Genomic DNA, 24,378 nt, shown 5'->3' with positions numbered 1-24,378 from the left:
GTTCACCTCTCCTGATGGATGTGTGACTCCCTTGGCTCATTAACCAGCTGGGGAGGCTCTCTGGGTTGTCTCCCTTGACGGTGATCCCATCTCCGCGGCACACAGAGTGGACAAGGAGCAGTCTGTCCCGCCCCCCCCCCCATGAAAAGCTGAAGGAAATCTTCACGGTGAGAGTCATCTCTCGTGCCGGCCAGCTCCAGGCCCCTCTGCGTCTGAGGCTAACCCAGGGCTCCCTGTACTTCAGCGATGCCTCCGTCTGGCCGTAAGACAGGATGGATTGCGGGACGGATTCACGAGGTGGTCACGGAGTTACCGAACTCGCCAGGGTGTGAGACTCACCTTGGGCAGAAGCGGTTTTCCAAATCCTTGAGTCTTCCAGCCGGGGATGATGCAACAAGGCAGTTGCTGGGAGGGGACCCAGGCCCGGTCAGAGAAAGGGACTGGGGACAGATAGAGGAAGGGTGGCCTCTTTGACCCAGGACTCGAGGGGAACGGTGGGAATGTCAGGACGTACCTGGAAGGCGTGGCTGGCAAACCCGAGGCCCAGCTGTCTGCAGACTACCATGGCCTCCACGGTGCCCCAGTTTTCTCCACAGACTGTCCCCCACTTCAGGGTCCCATTGTGCTCCATCAGCACCTGCACCCGACCCTCGTAGGGGTTACGGCCCCCGCTCAGACGCAGCTGCGGAGGAAAGAGAAGGCGCCGTTTATCACGATCAGGTCTGTGCAGTTCTTGGGGGTTCCCATCCCCCTTCCTTTTGACCCCTGACTTCGCCAGGCAGCTCTTCCAGACACCCCCGCCTGGGTGAGGGTCACATTCCTCTGGCCAACATTTTAGGAAGCCGAAAATGTCCCGGGGCAACTTGGCTTTGCAGATACCGCCCAGATGTGTGATCGTCTCAGCTGGCCCCTCCAGTCCCGGAGCAATCTGACCCGAGATATCTGACACCTCCAGGAGCAGTCTGCCCTGATCCCTGCCACTTTTCTGTCCCAAAGCCCCTTGTGATGGATAGATATTCCATAGCTCCATCTATTAAGTTGTAGAAGCAACAGAGGGCTATGTTGGGAATCAGCTGGATCAGGACCTCAGCTCACAGGTCCCAGAGAAGGAAGAAAGTCAGCAGGAAGGAGAGGGTCAGAAGAAGGAGAGGAGGAAGAGGAATCTTTTGGGGGGTCTGGTTTATGACAGGAGGTCCGGGATCTAAAAGGGGCCTGTGGCAACAGCCATTCTTCTGAACCCCATGCCCCGCTCACTTTTTGCTCCCATTCCCAGGAATCCCATGCCTGCCCCTTGCCAGCCAGCCAGTCAGCCAGCCCAGCCCTGTGACAGCTGGTCGCATAAGGTTGCCCCCTGAGAGCCTGGTTGGATCCAAACACTTGCACCGGGAAGGGGAGGGACTGCGGGCTGGACCGGGGGCTGGGCCACCTGCAAGCCTGGGACACTACAGGCCCCTGGATGTCTCCAGGGTAGGTTGGGCTTTCAGCCCTACCTAGGGATGAACGAAAACCTGAAGTCCCAATTTTTCTATCCCCAAGATCGACCTGTCCTTCCCTCTCTGAGCTCAGTCCACTCCTTGACTCGGTCTTCTCAAGCCTGCCGTGCTTCTTTGGCAGGGTTGGACCTCAAAGGGACCCTGAGCCCGTTGTGGGCAGGGATTGCCTCCCTTTGTTGCTGAACTGTACTTTCCAAGAGCTCGGTACCGTGCTCTGCGCACAGTAAGCGCTCAATAAATACGATTGAATAAATTGAATGAACGGCATTCTCCTCCCAAAGGGAGATGAGAAAGGGGGGGGGACCGGAAAGATTCACAGGTTTGAATCTTCTCCCTACCGGCCGGAGTCATGGGTTTAGATCCTTTCGAGGCTAGTTACCCCAAGCCTCTCCTTTCACTCTCGGCCTTGCCTGCTCCGGTGAGACCCTAGGAGTCCCTCTCTGGGGCTGCTGCCATGGGGGCCGGGAAGGAGAACGCACACCCCTACATGCTGCTGCCGGTAGCGAGTCCACCTCCCCCTCCCAGGTTTGCCTGTCTGGCAGCAGCCGTGGAGAGCCTTGTAGAAGGGGACTTTGGACCAGATGCTGTCATTAAAGTCATCGAAGGCTTTTGGCTGAGCCGGGGCAGGGCACCAATCCCCGCGGGTGCTGGCTGAGTGCTGCGACCTATTACAAGCGTACTTGGCAGAGCCTCCGGAGTTCCTGAGCAGGGAGCCCTCCCGGAGCTGGAACATGGGACTGGAATGGCTCGTGGCTCTGGTGACAGAGGACGGTGACATCTGTAAGCGGTAAACCGGTCGGGGGAGGGAGGGGTGCAAGAGATTTCAACCTCGACGATCCGTCTCACCAGCCACTTTGCTCCGTGGCTGGGTTTTCAGAAGAGACTTGCGGCCAGAGGAGAGGAATGAACTGGGAGCACGGAAGCCAAAGGGGGCAGGGATTTTGGGGGAGACGGGGAGGGGCCGGGCTTGAAAGTGCTAATAGACCAGCCTCCATTTTAGAACTTTTCAGAGCTGACTGGGTAACTTGTTAAGAGTCCCGGGATGAGTGAGGCTGGGAGTTTCAGCTGTTCTGGTGGCCACCCTCGTCGGCCCCAGTGAGTTGGCATCTCTGTCTATAGCTTCTGCTGTCACCACCAGGTAAAACGGGGGAAACATTAACTGAAGATCATCAAGTCAGACTATTCCTCTGATTAGCTGTCCTTTCCAGAGTCCTATAGTTTGCGCCAAGTTTGGGGAAAGATAGAGGATAGCGTGCCAAAGTTGACTTAAAGCAACATGAAATAGTGGATAGAGCACGGGCCTGAGAGTCAGAAGGTCATGGGTTCTAATCCTGGCTCCGCCACTTGTCTGCTGCGTGACCTTAGGCAAGTCACTTCACTTCTTTGGGCCTCAGTTGTTGTCTGTAAAATGGGGAATAAGACCGGGAGACCTATGGGACACAGGGACTGTGTCCAACCCGATTTGTATGGGGCACAGGGGCTGCGTCCAACCCGATTTGCTTGTATCCACCCCAGTGCTTAGTACAGTGTCTGGCACATTGCGCTTAAACAAATACCATATAATAATTATTATTATATGGCTGGAGCATTGAAGCAAAAGGAGAGGAAGATGGTGGGGGTGTTGGTGGTAAGAGGGACGGGGGAGAGGGGCTAAGCAGAGGGTCAAGTCCCATCACTGGGACAAAGTAGGAGGTCATTAGTTAATTGCGGTATCTACTAATTGCTTGTGAAGAGCCACATAGTGTGATAAGCCCTGGGGTAAATACAAGATAATCAGATCAGAATAGTCTCTGTCCTTCATGGGACTTACATTTTCAGACATAGGCCAAGGAGGCATCATTCACACTGTACAGATGTAGAAACCTAGGCAGAGAGAGGTTAGGTGACAGGCCCAAATTCACACAACAGGTCACTGGCAGAGTTGGGATTAAAACCCATGTCCCCTGGCTCTCAGTCCCATGATTTTTCCACTAAGCCACTCTGCCTCCCAGACTGTGAGCCAGTGAGCTGGTGGCCACTGTATTTTGAATCTTGTCAATGATCTGAAGGTGATATTACAAGCTCCATTGTAGGAGCAGAACTTTTCCAATTTTCCCATCCAGACTGTGAGCCAGTGAGCTGGTGGCCACTGTATTTTGAATCTTGTCAATGATCTGAAGGTGCTATTACAAGCTCCATTGTAGGAGCAGAACTTTTCCAATTTTCCCATCCATCCTGTGGGCCTCCATGCCTCCATCGCCCTTCCACCAAAAGAAAAGATGGTTGGCAGGGGAAGAATCTCCCTGCTGTTGAGAAAGGCAGAGTGATTTAAAAACAGCCCTTTGCCTAGCCCAGGGGAAGAGAGGCCAATAATGAAGAATAGTCAATAGAATTCATTTAGCGCCTACAAGGTGCAGAGCACTGTCCCGAGTGCTTCGGGAAGTAACACAGTAGTAAGACCTCTGCCCTCAAGGAGCTTGCAATTTAGTGGGAGAACCAGACAGAGAACTAATTTACAGATAGATGGAAAAAAGAGAAATGGCCATACTAATAGTGGATGATTGCCAAATCTACCTCTCCAGCCGTGCTCTTTCTCCTTCTCTATAGTCTCATGTTTCTTCCTGCTTTCAGAACATGGATATTCTGCTGTCACCTCAAACATAACATGTCCAAAACAGAACTCCTCATCTTCCTACTCTCCCAAGTGATTAGTACAGTATCCTGCACACAGGAAGCACTCAATAAATAATGGATTGATTCCTACCCAACTCTGTCCTCCCTATGACTTTCCCATCTCTGTAGACAGAACCACCATCCTCCCAGTCTTACAAGCTCGGAACGTTGGCGTTATCCTCAGCTCGTCTCTCTTATTCATCCCACGTAGTCGAACTGTCATCAAATCCTGTCTGTTCTACCTTAGGGGAGCAGCGTGGCTCAGTGGAAAGAGCCCGGGCTTAAGAGTCAGAGGTCACGGGTTGTAATCCCGGCTCCGCCGCTTGCCAGCTGTGTGACTTTGGGCAAGTCACTTAACTTCTCTGTGCCTCAGTTACCTCATCTGTAAAATGGGGATTAAAACCGTGAGCCCCACGTGGGACAACCCGATCACCTTGTATCCCCCCAGCGCTTAGAACAGTGCTCTGCACATAGTAAGCGGTTAACAAATACCACCATTTATTTTACCTTCACAACATTGCTAAAATCCACCCTTCCCCCTCCATCCACCCTGCCATCACATTGATCCAAGCACTTTCCCTATCCCATTTTAACGACATCCTAAGCCTCCTGCCGACCTCCCTTCCTCGTGTCTCTCCCCACTCCAGTACGTACTTCGCTCTTCTATAAAAAGTTCAGTCCACATTTCCCCACTCCTCAAGAACCTCCAGTGGTTGCCCATCCAACTTCACATCAGATGGAAACAACTTATAATTGTCATTTGAGCCCTCAATAACTTTGCTCCCTCCTATTTTACCTCACTGATTGCCTTCTATAACCCAGCACACTCACTTCTCTCCTCTAACACCAACCTACTCACTGTACCTCGATCTTATCTATCTCCCCGCTGACACCTCACCCTCATCCTGGAATTCCCTCCGGCTTCAAATCCAACAGACGATCACTCTCCCCACCTACAAAGCCTTATTAAAATCATATCTCCTCCAAGAGACCTTCCCTGACTAAGCCCTCATTTCCCCTACTCCCTCTCCCTTCTGTGTCACCCTTGTACTTAGATTTGTCACCTTTAACCACCCCACCCTCAGCCCCACAGCAATGATGTACGTATCCATAATTTATTTTAATGTCTGCCTCCCCCTCTAGATTGTAAACTCGATGTGGGCGGGGAATGCGTCTCCCATCTCTTTTGTGGTGTACTCGCCCAAGCACTTAGTGCAGTGCTCGGTACACAGTAAGCATTTAATAAATACGATTGACAGATTGATTGATAACTCCCAAATTCACTCCCAGAGGGCAGGGGGAGCACAGAAAGATCTAGGAGCCGTAGACTCATCTCCAGGAGGAAGCTCACCAAAGCAGATTCCCCCGTACCCAGCATTCTAAGGAGAATTGGTATGATCTCTTTTCTCCAAAAGTTTGCTGATCAACCGAAGACCAAAAATGACTGCAGAGAGCACCGTAGCTGTATTAAGCAGTTATTCCGAGAGGAAGCCGAGCTGTTTGGTATGACGTTCGCTCCTCTGACTCCACCCAGCAGGGAGGAAGGCCTGAAATGAATAGTCTGTACATGATACTTAGAGCTGACAACCATGAAGTGTTTTATACCACTAATAACACCACACTGCTCTGCTGATCTAGCTGTTTTCCAAACAAAAACAGGTTGGCCACTGACGGATGGGATTCTTCCAGCCAGATCAAAAGTATGGTCCACCGCGAAAGATGTGCTACCCGGGAAAAATAATCTCATGATAATGGAGTGAGGAAAGTGAGCACATCTTGTCACATTTATGCCTATTCATCGTATTGAGCCTGCCTCTTTCCCAGAAATGTTGAAGAATAAAGGATTTTTTTTCTTTTTAATCAAGTGTAAGCAAGAGATTAGAACTGGGGGCTACACATTCAAAAGGGGAATGGGTTTGTTAACTGAAATGCCATATCTGTATTTTTCTGACACGATCCCCTATAGATAGCTTGGAACTCTAGGATCTTTTTCAGATGCCTAACATCTGGTTGGCCTCAAAGACCAGATGATATATTTGGATTGGGGTGTAATAGTTGCCTCATTATGCAGCATGGAGCAATCTGTGTTGGATGACATGTTGTACAGCTTCGTTAGGGCACCGCTCTCCTTTCCAGTAAGCTGGGAAATAGCAGAAACATGGGCCTGGGGAGTCTGAGCATTGTTCCTTTCATCTGAATGAGCAACAGCTTTAGCGGCAGACAAAGGGAGTGATGTGGCAGGGAATGGGGAGGATTTACTGATGGGGAAAATAGTCTTTGCAGCTCACGACGTCCTTACTGCCCCTCTGTTCACCTTCACACCCTGGCTTGTCCTTGGTCTGGCAAAGATGCCAAGCCAGAGTGTGGAATTTAAGTTGGAAACACTTCGTGTTTCTTTCGTGCTGCCATCTGTGTTGTGCTATCCCTGGCAGGATGGACAGGGAGTCCTGGAACCATAACCTTAGCAAAACACGGGCATAACCCGCTATGTGTTCATTCTGGCAGTGATTTGGTTCCCTTGTTAGCACCCTGCAAAGGTCCAGCTACATACCCCTCACTCCCTCTTAAAAACCTTTGCTTCCCTGCCAGTGAGAGCCTGAGCAGAGGGAAAATGCAAATGCTTTTTCTTTTTTTTTAACAAAGGAACTTTGAGAAGGTTGGTTTCTGATTAGATGGAACAGTGAAGGGATGAGCCCGAGTGATCCCAGAGATGGAAAAGGGGAGGGTTTGAGGCCTCCAGGGCATTAGTGGATGGAAATTTGGAGAGCTATACCCACTGAAGGACCTTGTTCTTCAACCTGGGGGAGGAGGTCACATAGCAGCAGAACTCCGAGTGGCATTTGGTGTAATGGAAGCATGGATATCTTCCCCATATATATTACATTGGTTTATATACACACACAAACATATATACATATATATATCAAAGTAAGCTTGTCTCTTAAAGGTAAGCCCATTGTAGGCAGGGAACGTGTCTACCGATTCTCCCACATGCTTAGTATAGTGTTCTGTATGCAGTAAGCGCTCAATAAATACCACTGATGATTTATGGAGCACTTACTGTGTGCAGAGCGTTGTGCTAAGCACTTGGGAGACTACAACACAGCACAGTTAGTAGGCCCATTCCCTGCCCTTTAAGGAGCTTACAGCATAGAGCAGAGACAGGCAATAAATTATGGATGTGTTCATAATTGCTGTGAGGCTGAGAATGGGGTGAATATCAAGTGCTTAGAAAGTACATATCCTAGTTTTCAGGTAACGCAGAAGGGAGAAGGAGTAGGGGAAATGAGGGCTTAGTTGAGGACAGCTTCTTGGAAGAGATGTGATTTTACTTGGGCTTTGATGATGGGGAGAGTAGTGGTCTGGCATCTAGGAAAGGGGAGGGAGTTCCAGGCCAGAGATAAGACGTGGGTAAGGGATTGTCTACGGTGACAGGAAAGATAGGGGGAGGAAATTGTTTGGATGGAAAGATGAGCCGTTTTGTTTCGGATCTGTTGTTTAATGTGTAGGCGAGACTTCCAGGTAGAGCTTCCGTGAAGGCAGGAGGAAATGAGAGACTGCAGAGAAGCCTACTGTACTCTCCCAAACGTTTAACACAGTGCTCTTCATCAATGAATCGTATTTATTGAATGCTTACTGTGCAAAGGAAACTGTACGAAGCATTTGGGAGAGTACGGTGCAAAAAGTTAAAAGACACATTCCCTGCCCACAATGAGCTTACAGGCTGCAGGGAGGAAGTGATCAATAACTACCTCTGATTGATTGCCTCAGTACTCTGGTTACTCAGGGGCAGAGTCAGGCTAGAGGACCTTAGATCAAGACTCCCCTTCTCTTCTTTCCCATCTCGTTCATATAACTAAGTCAGGTAGGGCCATATCCATGAAAAAAATCTGTTTTCAACACCTAGGTTCATCCCAACTCCTGCCTTTCTGGCACAATTCACCCCAAAGACTGTCTCCTCTGCACAGCGAACAGCCTCACCTGGTTCTGGAAGCCCATAGCAGGGATATTGCACCTCACACCAGCGTCTTCTTCATGGTTACAGCCCAGTGACTCAATGTTGAATTTGCAATCAGTAATGGACTTCTCGAACCCTGTGCACTCGATTTCATTCAGGTGAATGGGTCCCATCCCTGATGAGGAAAAGAGAGGATCAATCAATCAGTCGATCAATGCTATTTACTGAATGCTTACTGTGTGCAGAGCTCTGTGCTAAGCTCTTGGGAAAGTACAAGACAAGAGTTGGTAGACGCTATCCTTGTCCACAGATCCTTTGGGCCAGGAGGAAGTCCAGGATCCTGTCTCCCCCTGCCTCCCATGAGGGTCACATTTATCCTTAATGTTCTCCAGAGAAGGAGAGATTTGCCATTCTCCCGTGGTGACCCATTCCAGCATCTCATGACTCTTATGAGGTAGATATGGCTGATCCAGGACCCACCACCATCAGACCTGACAGGGGATACTGCACATACAGTTGGTTGCCTAAAAAGGTTCAAACAGAAGACCAAGGGGCTTCTGCAATTTAGGATGCACCCCTTTGTTTTCATGTTTTTTAAAGAAAGTACTTCAAAGCCCAGATTGTCAGAATGCTTGAAATGAAGTGCCTACTTTCATTTTGACTCTAAATTAATGAACTTCAGCTGGATGAGTTTTTAAAAAAGACAAAAAAACAATGGCTATGGTATTTAGGATAACTGAACCAGGCCCCGGGATTGGTATGGAATACTTGAAGGGGTCACTAATGGTCACATTACTTAAACGTATCACCCAAACCAAACCCCAGAAGCAAATATAGGTCACAGATGCTGTTATCTGACATCTTGGAAGGTTTCTGAAGACCTTTTGAAAAGGGGAGGATGAGACCAAAAGAAATATCAAGTCTTCTATAGGGAGATAAAGGAATGAAAACACGGTGTTGGTAATAGCAAGCCATCTAACTAACTGGGCAGGGGGTGATCCCCTGGTTTGAAAGGCAGAGTTCTCTGAACCCAAAACTACTAGAGAAAATGACTTTTTAAGATCAGCTATGGCATCTGACCCATCCCCTATCCCCAACAAATTGTACTCTCCCAAGTGCTCAGTACAGTGCTCTGCACAAAGTAACAATAAATACCATAGATTGATGGACTGATAGCTGCAAGAACTTGTGAGACACCCGAGTCACAATGTGTCTAGCAGGAAACGCCCAAGAAGGGAGTGGAAAATCCACTCCCAATTTTCTGCTGCTTTCACCTACTCGACCCATCTGGTGTGGGCAGGATGTGGGTGGGTGAACCTGTTTCCTTTGAGCAATGCACATCTGATCCTCAGGTGTGGTATCTGGTGGAGGTGGCCTGAATTGATGGTAAAAAGAGAGTAGCCCACCATATTCACCAGTCAGTGACTGGTCCATCCTGTTACTCCAAATTTAGTCCTCGCTCCCTGACTTGCTGGGTCAGCCTTTCCCGAGGAAGGGAGGGTTCAAAAGAGAGCTGGCTCTCGTCCTAAAAGGAAACCCTTGATCCCTTTTCAGCCAGGGCCAACAATTAGCGATGGTACTTATTTTTTTTTGCTGAGGCTGACATATTCTAGCACTCGGTCCCTGAAGAAGTCAAGTCCAGGGTACAGTGGAAAAAACATTGCTCGGGAAAATGGCTGAATGGGTAACAAACCAGGCATCCGGGTCTAGAGCTAGGGGGCCTCTGCTGCCCATTTAAATGGTTGTCAGGTGGCTTTCGGGTCAAGTAGCGTCTTCTGGTGAATCCCTTGAATGACTTGGGCTTGGCCAGCAGGGTTTATTTGAGAATTGTATTCTTCTGCGCTGCCAACCCAGAATCTCACCACTTCCAGTGGTGTCAGGATCCTCAGAAGTCCATAGACTCATGAGAACGCCAGTCTGTCTCTCCTGGTCCTTGTGGCTGGATTTCATGGGGAGAGACCTCTCTGCATCTGGGCAGGACATTGCTGCCTCACTGCTGAGCCCAGAACCATTTCCAGAATACATACACTCCCTATAGAGGATGGCACAGAGTTGTGCTGAGATCCTTGAGGATTATTTGGGGAAGCAGATAGGAAAACGAAAAAAGGGGCCACCCAGATCATAGGGAGCACTGACACTTCTCTTTGGGTAAGAGAACTATACACAGATTTCTTGGAGGAACTTTCCATTTCAGATTACCACGGAAGTGTCAGGAAAATATTGCATTATTTTCCTTTTTAAAGCGACAAACCTGACCCTTTTAGGACTACCATCTTTTATGGAGGCAAGAGAAAAGCCCAAAGGTTGGATGCTGCCTTTACCCGGAGGTTCTGGACGTACCCTCCCACCCCTGTCTGCTTTGTAGAAGGAAGCGGAAGGAAATAATTTGGTCAACAGTGTACAACCTTCCCAACATTTGTTGCTGGCTAGGTCTGTGTGGGAGAGGATTAGAAAGCAGCAGTTAGCAGAATATAATGTATCCGGTCTGAATTCTTGTTTACTTAGCAAGTAGCCCCAGTTCCACAGGCCTTGATGTGCCAAGACGGCATCAATCTCCTGGCCAAATATGGAAACCTTCAGGCACTTTGCAGTGCAGGGAATGAGAGAGCCAAGAGAAGGTTATTTAACATATAATAATAATAATAATAATGATCTCCCGAATGCCTTATCTTTTTGGAACTCATATTGTCTCCTTCTTCCTCTCAACATCCCAGAAAGATAGGAAACTAAAGCACAGAAAGTTTGAGTATTTAGGGGCTGTGATGATCTGACCATCAGAACTCCAAGTTGCTGGTTGCAACCCATTTCAGGGAGTCGTTCTTGCATGCATTTAAGGTCAGGCAAGAGTATTGGGAGCGATTGCCCAAGCGTCTAGCCTGGCTCTGGCAGAGGCAAAGTGGAAGACTGAACACCTTGGAAAGAGAAACCAAGTGAGATCATCAGGGGCCAATCAGAGTTGATTGCCCATGGCTAAGAATTTCAACTGTGGAATACAGTGGTTTGGGGCACCCGACTGAGTGGCGAGATAGAGAGCCCAGCTGTGTGGGGTCATGACACTGAAAGGTAGAATCTGAGTTGTCGGGAAAGCGTATGTAGGGATGAAACCAAAAAGATGGCTCATTATTATATTTTGTTTTATGTGTTAAGGCTGTATTTGGGGAGAAAAGAGTCTTGTCTTTGGAATTTGGGCCCAAGGAGGCTATAAACTCAGTAAGGCGTTGCTGCTTTCACTGCATGAGTTTCTTTAGGTGGTCGACCAAAATGCAAAATCAACTGGGACTGAACCTTACTGGAGAGTTGAGGAAAGCCCTGAGTTTAGTTCAGCTCGATCAGGATTATCTCCAACATGTGAGAAGGGGAAAAGAGCACTAGGGAGCGGAGGAAGAAGAGGAATCACAAAGCTCACAGGGGAGAGAACTGCTCTGCGGTCACTCCTCTGTGCAGGAAATGCCCCTTGTGATGCGTCACCACCCTCTCTTGGATCTGGGCATGTGCCCACACCTGCCTGCTGAAATTAGATGGAGACGTTCCAAAATTCCTAGAGCACCAGAGGGAGATTCCAAGGCTTCACCAGGAAGTGCTTCAGCATACTGGTTGGAAATTGCTACAACAAGCCATGCTGCCTAAATACGATGCTGCAGGGAGCAAGGGACATTCTGCTAATGGCTTCTCTATAGCTCCAGCAATCTGAAAAGGTCCTTACCTTTTAAAGCCATTAGTTTATCAATCCCCCTCACAGGCCCTTCAAATAGGCAGGATCTCCCAGGGTCTTAGAAACTAAAGCACTGGAAGTTGAAGGGCTGTTTGCAGGATCATACACCAAATAACATCGAGAGCACTTGATTCCTCGTCTCCTCGGCTGTCCAACACGTGAACACCATCTCCTCTCAACATGGAATGGCCCATCAAAAAACCCAAGAACTTCTACAGGCCATTTTTGAAAGGTCTTCAAGATAGACCCCCGACCCCCCGTCATTTGAGATTGGCATCTGATTTTATAGGAGTCAAACCTCAAAATCCTTAGAGTGACCCAAGCCGACCCTGATTGAAGAAAGTTTGGAGCTGTGAGCTGATGATTCCCTTATAAAGAATCCTCCGTATGTGCAGAGTGGGCCTTTCCGGAAGGCTGAAACGGGATGAAAATGTCACGTTCCACTCTCTGGTGGCAGCATTTCGGGTGCACACGTGGCCCTCCACTCTGCATGATTCCTCCTTCCTCTCATCGCACCCCAGGCACGCTTCTCCCCAGCGTTGGGACATGAGGTTCTGCTCTCAGCTCATCGACAACTCTTGAAAACAACTCTACAAGGTCATGGGTGGGGGTGAGCTCCTTCAAGTCTCGGTCTGAGTTTGGAAGGGCCGTTGCCAGCCATCTCCTTTCCCAGCCTGTTGTCGGGTGTTGGGGGGAGGGCTCTATTCCTTCTCATACAGGAAGAGGAGCCAGAGCTGGGACAGTTCGGAATGCTGACCCGGTCCCTGCCACGGGACCGAGGTGAGCCGTCCCAGTTGAGCCTGCTTAATCCCCATTTTACAGATGAGGTAACTGAGGCTCAGAGAAATGACTTGCCTAGGGTCACCCGGCAGACATGTGGCAGAGCTGGGATTAGCAGGTTCATTGCCTTCTGAGTAAGAGTTCACAGGACTGTCACCTGGATGACAACCAGAGCACTGGTGGTGAGCTGGGGTCTCCAGGCCCCATTTTACCCAATTCTATTCTCCCTCAAGAGTAGGGAAATGGTGCTGCCAATTGAGTTTCTTGACTACCAGTAAGTTCCCTGAACTGGAGAAACTAAATAATAGACTTCTTCTGACCCAAGGGTGTAAGCTTTTTGTGGGCAGGGATTGTCTATCATTATATTATACTCTCCCAAGTGCTTTGTAGAGTGCTCTGCACATAGTAAGTGCTCAATAAATGCCATTGAATAAATACCTTCTTCCACATCTGGACTGTCCTTTCTCCTCAAGGGAAACCACATTCCTCCTTTCCCAAAACAACTCTTAAAAGAGCCTCTTCATTCATTCAGTCGTATTTATTGAGTGCTTACTGTGTGTAGAGCACTGTACTAAGCGCTTGGGAGAATATACTACAACAATAAACAGACACATTCCCTGACTTTTTCCAGGAGGCAGTCCCTACTTCATTGCCCCATTTCCCGGTTCGTGCTATTCCATCAGTCACTTTAGCACTCGTGTTTATCTGTTATTATTTATTCATTCACTTGGGCCTCAGTAATAAATATTTTCTCCATTATAAAGATAGTCTATTTGCAGTGAATGCCCACAGTCTTCTCTATTAGTTTTTCAGTTCCTGAAATTCACGTCTGACTTCTGTCTCTTCTCCACGTGCCTAATTCAGTGCCGTGCACATATGAGGTACTCAGCCAATACAGTGAAAAATTTTAAAAATAGACTCCCAATTCCCAAACGAAGGTGGGAAGATTAAGTGAAATAGACAAAAAAATATTACTCACATGGAAAATGGGGGAATGCAAATGGAATTTGTTATCTCAATAACTCGTGTGAACCGAAGTTATCGATAGGCTAAAAGTCCATAATGGGTTACTAGAGGGGAGAAAAGGGAGAAGAGAGCATAGGGATGATACATGGTCTCTCTATAACCATTACGATGTTTGTCAAGGAGAGCAACCATCATATGTTTCCTCCAATTTCTTTAGGTGCCGCTGTCAGAGTAGTGACTGCGCTGGAAAGGACAGTTTGGTCTAACCCATCAGTAATGGCATTGCTGTTGGACATATTTTTTTTAGGCAATTACCCTTTGTCCTCTGGGTTTAGCAATTCAGTGATCAGAGGAGGGAAAGGAAGCAGTGCAGCCTAGTGAGAAGCAGCATGGCCTGGTGGAAAGAGAATGGGCTTGGGAGTCAGAAGACCTGTATTCTAATCCCGTCCATCCCTAGTCTGTTCTGCAACCATGGGCAAGTCACTTAACTTCCCTGTGTCTCTGCTGCCTCATTTATAAGGTGGGGATTAAGTCTGTGAGCCTTTTTGGAATATGTACTTTGTCCAACCTGATTTTCCCGTGTCTACCCCAGCACTTAGTACACTACCTGGCCATTAGTAAAGGCTTAACAAATACCATTAAAAAAGATAAAAAAAGGAAGGGATACGTTTTGAGGGAAAGGCAGATACTGAATGGTTTTGTTCCCAAACATGTGAATGACTTAACATCGTGCAAATTATGTCTTAGTAATTCTCTTCTGACCCATCTCAGGGTCTCACCTGGAGAGTTTCCAGTACTCTACCGGTCTCGGTTATGGGAGGGAGAGTCAAGCAGAGGCATATCCATTCCAATCCTAGCTTGGGCAGTGGCTAGCGAATGAAAGGCAATCGGCTACGAGTCAAAACTCACTCAGGCTGGGACGCAGCAGATCGGGAGAGAGTCGAGGGCAGAGACTCGAATTTACTGAGCAGAAGGAGTCAGTGGTAAATCACTTCCATATTTTTACCAAGAAAACTCTATGGATACACTACCAGAATGATTGCAGAGGGAGAGTGGAGCATTTTGGGAGAGATGTGTCAGTGGGGTCGCTACGGGTCGGAAATGACTCAACGGCATAAGACAAGACCATTCTTTCCTGAGCTAAAGAATTGGGGTTATCAGGATTGACCGTAATCTTGATAAACCTTTCGTAGTCATTTAATCATTAGATGCCTTCACTTCTAGCCGTCCATATTTCTTAAGAGAAGCAGTTTACCAAGGTGATCTTTCAGAACCCGGCTATTTCACGGCCACTCGTATATTTGGTTATTCAAGGTCTGGCATACTTCATTCATCTTAGCTCCCTCAATTCCTTTTAGTCATTCTTCTATTTGTATATCCAATTATTTAGTCAGCTATTTCATCCTGATACGGTTGTACTACTTCCTTTTCAAGTCTTTGTTTATTCTTCCTTCTCTCTGTAAATAACTTTTTTCCTGTCTCCCCTATTAGATGGTAGATGATTGATTCTTACCTTGCCCGAGTCTAGCACCAGTGATGGCTTCCTTGGCACTTCCGAAGCCCAACTCTCGACAGACCACACTAGCGGACACCAGATTCCACTGGTCATCGCATATGGTTCCCCATTCACCGTTCTTCAGCACCTCCACTCGACCTTCCCCAGTGTTCGCTCCACCTCTCAGTCGCACCAGTGGTTGCTGGGAAGAGACAGACACGTTATCCCTAAGTAGAGAAGCTGGCATGGCTCACCACAGCCTGAGCAGATATATAATTTTGCATTTATAATGCAGAAGAACAGTGATGCCATCCACAGTTAGATAGTTAAATGAGTGTGATTGATTTTAGGAATTGGAGGAACTTAACCATAAAAGTAGAGGCAGTTTCTCGATATGGGCAGGGAGCAAGTCGGCTAATTCTGCTGTATCGTACTCTCCCAAGTGCTTAGTACAGTGTTCTGCACATAGTAAGAGCTCAATAAATAAGATTGTTTGATTTGAAAGGGTCTTCTGGGTGAGAATTGGTGATTTTCTGGGGTAACAGGGATCTCCAACTCTGCGTAGGCCAGATATGGAATGTGTCCTCTTCTTGAGTTCTCACCATCTAAATCACATTCTGGGCCTAAATTTTTCTGACCTAAAATGAGAACGTGGCCCCAAAAATAAGGTAACTGCTGCCCCGGTTTAGGACTTTCTATATGTGTCTTCCACTACTTCCAGTGAACCCTTTGCCTTTTATCTAATTGGCTAGAGATTATTATTACTAGTAATAATAATAATAATGTTGGTATTTGTTAAGTGCTTACTATGTGCAGAGCACTGGTCTAAGCGCTGGGGTAGATACAGGGTCATCAGGTTGTCCCACATGAGGCTCACAGTCTTCATCCCCATTTTACAGATGAGGGAACTGAGGCACAGAGAAGTAAAGTAACTTGCCCACAGTCACACAGCTGACAGGTGGCAGAGCCTGGATTCGAACCTATGACCTCTGGCTCCCAAACCCGTGCTCTTTCCACCGAACCACGCTGCCTTAGTTGCTAATTAGCGGCAAAAAGGTGTCAATATAAATAATCTAATTCTATTTACAAATTCAGTGGGAACAAGATGCCCTGGAATCCCAAACCCATTTGGTTATGTTTTAAAGGATGAGAATTTGGTCTCCCAGCTTTAGTCTTTTTGACCATCCAGTTTTTCATTAATGAGAAGTAGGAAAAAAGGTGAAAAATACTTTAACACCCCTCATTATTATATTTAGACTTATAAAGGGTTTTTGATGGCTTATAGCACCACATAGATTTATATAATACATATCCGTTTCTCAATTTTCTACTTGCTGCTTCCTTTCCATCTGGGTACAGTCTATTTGAGGACTTCATTAATAACAATGGTAATAATAATCATAATAATCATAACAATGGTATTTGTTAAATGCTTACTATGTGCCAAACACTTTACTATGTACTGGGGTAGATACAAGATAATCAGGTCCCACATGGGGCTCACAGTCCAAGTAGGAGGGAGAACAGGAATTGAATCCCCATGTTGCAGAAGAGGGAAATGAGGCATAGAGAAGGTAAGTGACTCGCCCAAGGTCACACGGATGGTAAGTGACAGAGCTGGGTTGAGAACCCAGGTCCTCTGACTCCCCGGCCTGTGCTTTTTCCAGTAGGCCTTGCTCCTTCTTCTTCATTATGACATCTTGGAAATGTTGTGTGAAGGAAGAGCCTAAATACTTGGGATTCCTTGTGAATTTCCCTCAGAGAGGATCTAGATCTCAAGAAGGGTAGACTGATTCTCCTTCGGGAGAAAAGGTGAAATTCAACGCCGTGGCTGTAGATCAGGGCATAGTGTCGAGAATGGAGGACGTTGAATCAATCTGGATTAACGTAAGCGTTACGTGTTTCATTACACGGGAATAGGTATCTTGTATGCAGTACTGTGCTTCCTCCCTCCCAGGAAATTGAGAACTCAATCTTCTACAACGTTCTGGGTGCTGTGCCCAAACTACATGAGATGTAAACCTGGACTCTCCATCCCACGGTCCACTCCCCGACTCAGTGACGTGTGTCAACAGCCCTGAATATTCAGAGCTTGATTAAGGGCAAGTAAATAGTTAAGCTCAGTGGAAGTTGAAATCCAACGTGTTATAGCCTATGAAACAACAGAAAAAGATTTCCTCACAAGTTTGATCTGAGACACTGCTGGATCCGACTCCCTCAGAGGTTTTCGGTTATGATCTTCTAAACTCCCATGTGGAGGACAGGCGACAGGATTGAGGGAAGACCTGCTGTTGCCGATCAATCAGTGGTATTTACTGAGAGCTCTCTGTGTGCAGAGCAGTGTACTAAGCAATTGGGAGAGTACAATGCAGCAGAGCTAGTAGACATGTTCCCTGTACGTAACGAGTCTAAATAAATAAAATACCGATATGTTCATAAGTGTTGTGGGATAGGGTGGGGTGAATATCAGGTGCTAGTCCTACCCTAGGGCAATCACTTCTTCAATAATGAAGGGGTTATGTTGTTGATGACTTGTTATGGGACGCTCACACTCTAATACATGTATCTTGATTGATTTTATGCTCATGTGCAAACCCCTTTCTTCTTACACTGCCAATACACATTATGGGGGAACTGACTGTCCTTGATGATGGGACCTGGAGCCATATCTAGAAGAAGGGAGTGGTACAGAAATCTAAGTTTTAGATTTTGGAAATTCTCACCCCTGGGTTCCCAGCTCAAATATGGGGCTGGGGTTGAAAGGGTTGAAAGGGGCTGTGATTAAAGAATAATGATAATAATAACAGTATTTGTAAGTGCTTACTAGCTGCCAAGCACTGTACTAAGCGCTGGGGGGGGGGTGAAAAAATTCCATCAGATCAGAGAGAGTCTCTGTCCTATATGAAGCAGCGTGGCTCAATGGATAGAGCCCGGGCTTGGGAGTCAGAGGTCATGGGTTCGAATCCCAGCTCAGCCACTTGTCAGCTGTGTGACCGTGGGCAAGTCACTTCACTTCTCTGTGCCTCAGTTACCTCATCTATACAATGGGGATTAACTGAGCCTCACGTGGGACAACCTGATGACCCTCTATCTACCCCAGCGCTTAGAACAGTGCTTGGCACATAGTAAGCCCTTAACAAATACCAAAGTTATTATTTTTATTTAAAGTGAAGAGGGAATAGGTATTGAATCTCCATTTTACAGGTGAGGAAATTGCGGCACAGAGACGTTAAATGACTTGCCCAAGCTCACACGGCAACTGGGATTAGAACCCACATCCTCTGACTCTAAACCTGTACTTTTTCCACTAGGTCACACGGTTTCTAAATGGGGCCCTCACGTGAGACAAGATGGAAAGATCCAGCACGACTTGCCGCCCCATCCCAGAACCCTCCTCCCTTCTGGCCAGACCTTTACAGGTGGACTGCTGGAAATGGCGAAAGCCTTGACGCTGTTCCTAGTTCCTTATCTTTTCTTCCTGATTTCCAACTAAGCCCTTCCTGTCAAGCTGAGAGGAGAAGCCTTGGAATACTGGGTCCCAGACGGTAATCTCCTCACCGGCCTCATGAGAGGCCAAGAGTAGAGGTCGTGAACGGAACTACAGAACGATTATCCCTTTCTCTGGGAAATGCAAAACACTGTGCAGATGTGACCTCATTCGTCCCCGTCAACCCTGAGACAATCTTGACAGATAATAAACTCCTCGAGGGCAGAATCTTGACTATTTACTCTAGCGTACTCTCCCAAGTGGTTGGTACAGTGCTCTGCATGGCACGCAATAAATGAATGCCGACGACTGATGGAATTATTCGATGTTCAATCCAACACTGAATAAAGGGGAAGTTGAGGCACAGGGTACACGAGATGTGTCTGAGGGCACAGGAGGAGTCAACGGGTGGCTCAGTGGAAAGAGCGTGGGCTGTGGAGTCAGAGGTCATGGGTTCGACTCCCGGCTCTGCCGCTTGTCACCTGTGTGACTGTGGGCAAGTCACTTAACTTCTCTGTGCCTCAGTTACCTCATCTGTAAAATGGGGATTAACTGTGAGGCTCACGTGGGGCGACCTGATTACCCTGTATCTCCCCCAGGGCTTAGTACAGTGCTCTGCATAGTAAGCGCTTAACAAATACCGACATTATTATTACAAACAGATAAAAGGTCCAGGTCTCCCTGACTTTAGATCAATGCTTTTTCCATCACACTGGCAGAGACCCCTGGAGTGCGTCGAGAGATAGGCTAGCTACATTGGGCTGCCCTCCCCCAAGTCTTGGGCCGGGGAGGGGTGCAGATTAGCCAGGAGCTCCTGGAGTTTTCCTCCTGTCCAACTTTTATTTTTATTTTGTTTTTCCAAACCTTCTAGAGCTGGCAAATGTTTTGACAAATCCCATTCCCAGATCTCTCCTCCACAGAAAGCCTGCCCTGAACCACAGCAAAACAGTGTCAAATAACCAGGCTTTAACCCAGCAGTGGCTGGGCAGAGAGTCAACTGGCACTAGACTGAAAAAAAGGGAAGAAAGAGAATGAGGTTGAGTTTTGTTTTGTGTTTTCTTAACCCCTTTACTTTAAGTCCTATAGTAAAGTAATACCTAACCAGTTAGAAAGCTTGGTCACATAGGGCAGATGGTAGGTGAAGTGGGTGCTTATACTGGTTCCCATGAAGAGCCTGGGCTTTCGCTTGGTGGCTTTATAATGAAGATCCTGTAGAGGAGGGGCCACATTTCCACCTCTGAGTAATTTAATCAATAAGTCAATCAATAGTATTTATCATCCTCATCTCACCTCATTGATCTCCTGCTAGAGCCCAGCCTGAACACTTTGCTCCTCTAGCACCAACTTACTCACTGTGCCCTGACCTCATCTATCTCACTGCTGTCCCCTTTCTCACATCCTCGCCTTTGCCTGGAAATGCCTCCACCTCCATATACCCCAGACCACCACTCTCCCCACTTTCAAAACATGAATAAGGTCAAATCTCCCCCAGAGGCCTTCTCTGATTAAACCCTTTTTTTCCCAGCTCCTTCTCCCTTCTATGTCATCAGTGTTGTTGAATCTGTGACCTCTGGGCATTTGATATTCTCTCCACCCACAACCCCCAAGCTCTTATGTACATATCTTTGAATAAAATAAAAATAATTTATCTATATTAATGTCTGTATCTCCCTCTAAACTGGAAGCTCGTAGTAGGCAGAGAACGCGTCGGCAAACTTGTTGCATTATACTCTCCCAAGCACTTAATGCAGTGCCTTGCACGGAGTAAGCAACATTGATGAACTGATTGATCATCAACTGAGTGCTAGGATACCAATGATTTGGTAGACATGGTCCCTGTCCTCAGGTATATTTTTTTTTATGGTATATGTTAAGCGTTTACTATGGGTCAAACACTGTTCCGTGGGCTGGGGTAGATAAAAGTGAATTGGGTCAGAGACAATCCCTCTCCCGCGTGGGGCTCACAGTCTGAGTAGGAGGGAGAACAGATATTAATTCCCCATTTTTCAGCCGAGGAAACTGCGGCATGGAGAATTTAAGTGACTTGCCCAAGGTCACACAGCAGGCAAGTGGTAGAGCGGGGAATAGAACCCAGGACCTTTGCCTCCCAGGCCCATCCTGCTAGGCCACACTGCTCCCAGTCGATCAGGGTAGACAGATACTAAAATAATTTACAGAGAGGAGGAAAGAGAAAAAGGGGCCATAAACATGGGTGACTGCTTAAGTAATAGGATATGTAAGATGTGCGTATCAATACTATGGGAGGTTGTGAGATCAAAATGATCAGGTGGTATAGAAGTGTGGAGGTGACGGTTGGAAGTTGATCTGAGAAAGTAGGAATTAACTGGGGAAGATTGCCAGGTAGAGATAATACTAACAGTTATTATTATCGTATTTGTTAAGCACTTACTATATGCCAAGCACTGTTATCATCTCTGGGGTAGATACAAGTAGATACATCCTTGAGAGTAATAATAATTATTATTATTATTGTGGTATTTGTTAAGCACTTACTATGTGCCTGGCACTGGACTAAGCATTGTGGTGAATATAAGTAAATGGGGTTAGACCCAATCCCTGTCCCACATGGAACTCACAGTCTTAATCCCCATTTTACAGATGAGGTCACTGAGGCACAGAGTAGTTAAGTCAAATTAAGCCCAAGATCACCCAGCAGACAAGTGGCCGAGCCGGGATTAGAACCCAGGTCCTTTTGACCTTTAAGCCCGTGCTCTCTCCGCTAGGCCATGCTGCTTCTCTTCTAATAAGACCCTGAATTCATAGTGAACTTTTTTGTTTTTTCAAGGTGTTTTTGCGTTAATTATCCCATTCAGGCCTCATAATGTCTCTATGAGAGAGATAGGGACAGCCATTATCATTTCCACTTCATAGATGAGGAGACCAAGACACAGAGAGATTAAATGACTTGCTGGAGGACACGCTGCCGGCCAGTGGCAGAGCTAAGTTCTCTGACTCCCAGGCCCATGGTCTTTCCGCTGGACCAGGCTGCCTCTCAGACTGCACATTTTGAGTAAGAATTTCTTCGCGCAAAAAGAACTCCCTGGGGAGCAGATCAGGCAACTTTAGCAGACTTCAGTAGTAAATATTGTTTCAGGTCATTGAATCCTTAGGTCCAAATAAATAATGAGAGTAAAAATAGCTTAGCTTAGTTATTATTATTCTGATGATCATTTTCATATTTGTTAAGTGCTAACTATTTGCCAAATGCCCTACAAAGCGCTGCGGAGGGTGCGATTCAATCGGATCAGAGTCCCTGTTGCACACAGAGCCCACAGTCTATGGTAGAGAGAAAAGACAGGTACTGAATCCCTATTTTGTAGAAGAGGAAACTGAGGTACAGAGAAATTAAGTGACCTGCCCAAGGCCACACAGCCAGTAATTGGTGGAAGCGCGATTAGAAACCAGGTCCTCTGACTCTTTCCATTAGGCCACACCGCTTCTCGTTCCTTCTTAAAATATCCCCCGGGATCAAAGCTCGTTACTCTCTCGGGTTTTGTTCCGCGTCAGCGCCTTGCCCTTTGAGCCTTCCCGCCTCTTGGGAACACTGCTTTGCCAGCTCAACACCTGCCCACCCCAAGCTCCTCCTTCATTCCATCCCCCCTCTCAACCTCCACCCAGCCGCGGAGGTGGGACAGTGAGCGTGCCAGCCTTACCTCTGGCTTGAAAGCCTTCCGGAAGCCCGAGTTGCTCGTGGGAGCAAATGCCCGGCCGGGAACGCAGCTCACGACGGCTGGCAGCCCGTTCTCACAGGTCGTGTTCTTCTCTGGGTCCACGGAGACCTGGTTGCCCAGCTTGCAGCTCGAGATGTGAGCCTCGCTGCCCACGCAGTCCATGGCATAGGGCCAGTACCGCTGCTTCCGCCGGCTGGCGAACATTCTGAGAGGGGGAGACACCGGCAGCTTCGTTTCACACACCCTCTCACTCACTCCTGCACTCACGTGGCTCCAACCACCACCTCTAGGCAGGAATCGCCCCCGTCCACACCCCGCTTATTCCCTCCTGCCTCCGGACTTCCCTATCTGTGTGGTTCACCGGCACTTTAAACTAAGGTGGCCAGAAATCTGGTCCACTTAGACGGGTGGAAAATGGTGGGCGAAACCAGAGGGGGGAGAGCAACAGTGAGTGGGGGAGAGAGGAAAGGGAGAGGGGAGGGAATGAGAAAGAGGAGAGGAGCAGTAGGAGAGAGAAAGGGAAGAGGAGGAATAGAGAGAGGGGTGAGGAGGAGGAAGGGGAGAGAGCAGAAAAGAGGTCCATTAAAGCAATGGAGACCTTAAATGTATCGTTGGAGCTACTGTGCCCTTTCCCGTTCATTAGGCTGGAGCTGGCACCTGGTCCCAACTGCTGTGCCGAGGCTTGATGGCACCACTGATGTCCCTGGATGGCGGAGGGCAGCGACTGCAGTCTCACCAGGCCAGGGCCCTCCAGGCCAGGAGTTGTTTCTGCCCCTGCTCCCTGGCCTGGAGGAACCAGTTCAATCGTGGTGGAGATGGTGGTGGAGGAAAGAGGCAAGGCTGCTTTTCCTGGTGCTGACCAAGGGGACTCTTCATTCTGCTTCCCAGGGCGGCTGCTGCTGCTGAGAAACCTGTCCTGCCTCTTTGGACCAGGGGGATGGATGTCAAAGAGAACCCCGTCGCTCGATTCCGCTAAGGATCCTCCTGCCACCGCTGGAGGAAGAAGGATGGGCCGGGTGGACGGCTAATTGCAGTTCTTAGTAATCAGTGAGCCCCATCGCCTTCCTCCTGACCATCTCGGTGCCTTTCCCCTATTTGGAAGAGGGATGACTGAGGCATGGGGAAGGGCTGCGACTTGCCCAAGATTGAACTGCTCTAAGTGCCAGGATTACAACCTAAGATCTCATCTTTCCAATCTTCTTCTTAAACTCCTCCTCCACACCCCTCCCCTCCCCTGCCAGATTCCCCCAGGTACGGCTGTGGCTCGCTTCCTGAACTGGGGAGCAATCTGAGATGCAAAGAACATTTCTGCCAGCCGTCTTCTCTCCTGGGGGCGAGATAGGTTGACTGTGCTGACAGCAACAGATTTAGGTGCCACATCCCCACTTGACGTCCGGCCAAAGAGCCCAAGCAAAGCCAGAGGGGAAGCGCCTCACTGGCCCGACGAGCGGATGCCGCCAAAGGGAGAGGAGAGGCAGTGGCCGAATTACAGAGGGCTTGTAAGCTGAGGGTTATCATCGTTTGCTGATAATGCCATGCCCGCTCATCCTTCCCTTCCCTCTCCTTCCTGCCGAGTCCTCCCGACTCGGGAACACCCTGTACCAACTGCACGTACTCTCTGCCTCCCTCACATCTGGAATCGGAGAGGAGGCCGGGGAGGGGTCAGCAGGCACATCAGCTGGAACGTGTTTGGTTAGCCGTCACGCAGCTGAACTTGGCTCGGAACAAATCCCTCTCGTTCCAGCTTTGGATTAACGCTCCTAGACCCCAGGGAACTGATGCGCCTAAAGGCAGTTTAAAATGTCGCATGCTTGGTGACGGAGGCAGCAAATGCAGCCTCTCCAAAGGGTGGCCTGGCCAGCCCTCCTGTGGGTGGTTCTGTTCACATTTTCCATCGGCACGATCTTACGGTGGCCTCAGTGACAGTGAGAGGCCGGGACACAACCACCAAATTGCTGGGGATGATCAATGCTTGACAGGCTATCCCAGGGAAGAGGCTGGCAGCTGTTTCATCACCGGGTCCCCTACCGGCCAATAAGCCAGCAGAAAAGCCACTCAGTAGCTCGCCAAACGAGTCTTAAATGTTCCTGGGTCACGGCTAAAATGTGCTAAGAGGTCCTGACATCAATTCCCCTTCTACGTG

At 48.1% G+C, this 24,378-nt stretch overlaps 1 protein-coding gene across 1 annotated transcript in view; it reads right to left on the bottom strand.

The window, feature by feature from the left end:
- Nucleotides 1–24,378, bottom strand: part of LOXL2 (lysyl oxidase like 2) — a 106,721-nt gene that overhangs the window by 22,258 nt on the left and 60,085 nt on the right. The window contains exons 5-8 of the mRNA XM_029065171.1: nucleotides 22,218–22,440; nucleotides 15,075–15,258; nucleotides 8,127–8,278; nucleotides 515–682 (exon numbers count right to left, since the gene is read on the bottom strand). Coding sequence (XP_028921004.1) covers nucleotides 515–682; nucleotides 8,127–8,278; nucleotides 15,075–15,258; nucleotides 22,218–22,440 — 727 coding nt within the window. The remainder of the gene's footprint in view (nucleotides 1–514; nucleotides 683–8,126; nucleotides 8,279–15,074; nucleotides 15,259–22,217; nucleotides 22,441–24,378) is intronic.

Source organism: Ornithorhynchus anatinus, chromosome 5 (genome assembly GCF_004115215.2).
Source record: "Ornithorhynchus anatinus isolate Pmale09 chromosome 5, mOrnAna1.pri.v4, whole genome shotgun sequence".
NCBI lineage: Eukaryota > Metazoa > Chordata > Mammalia > Monotremata > Ornithorhynchidae > Ornithorhynchus > Ornithorhynchus anatinus.
This window is presented reverse-complemented; position numbering and strand designations above follow the sequence as displayed.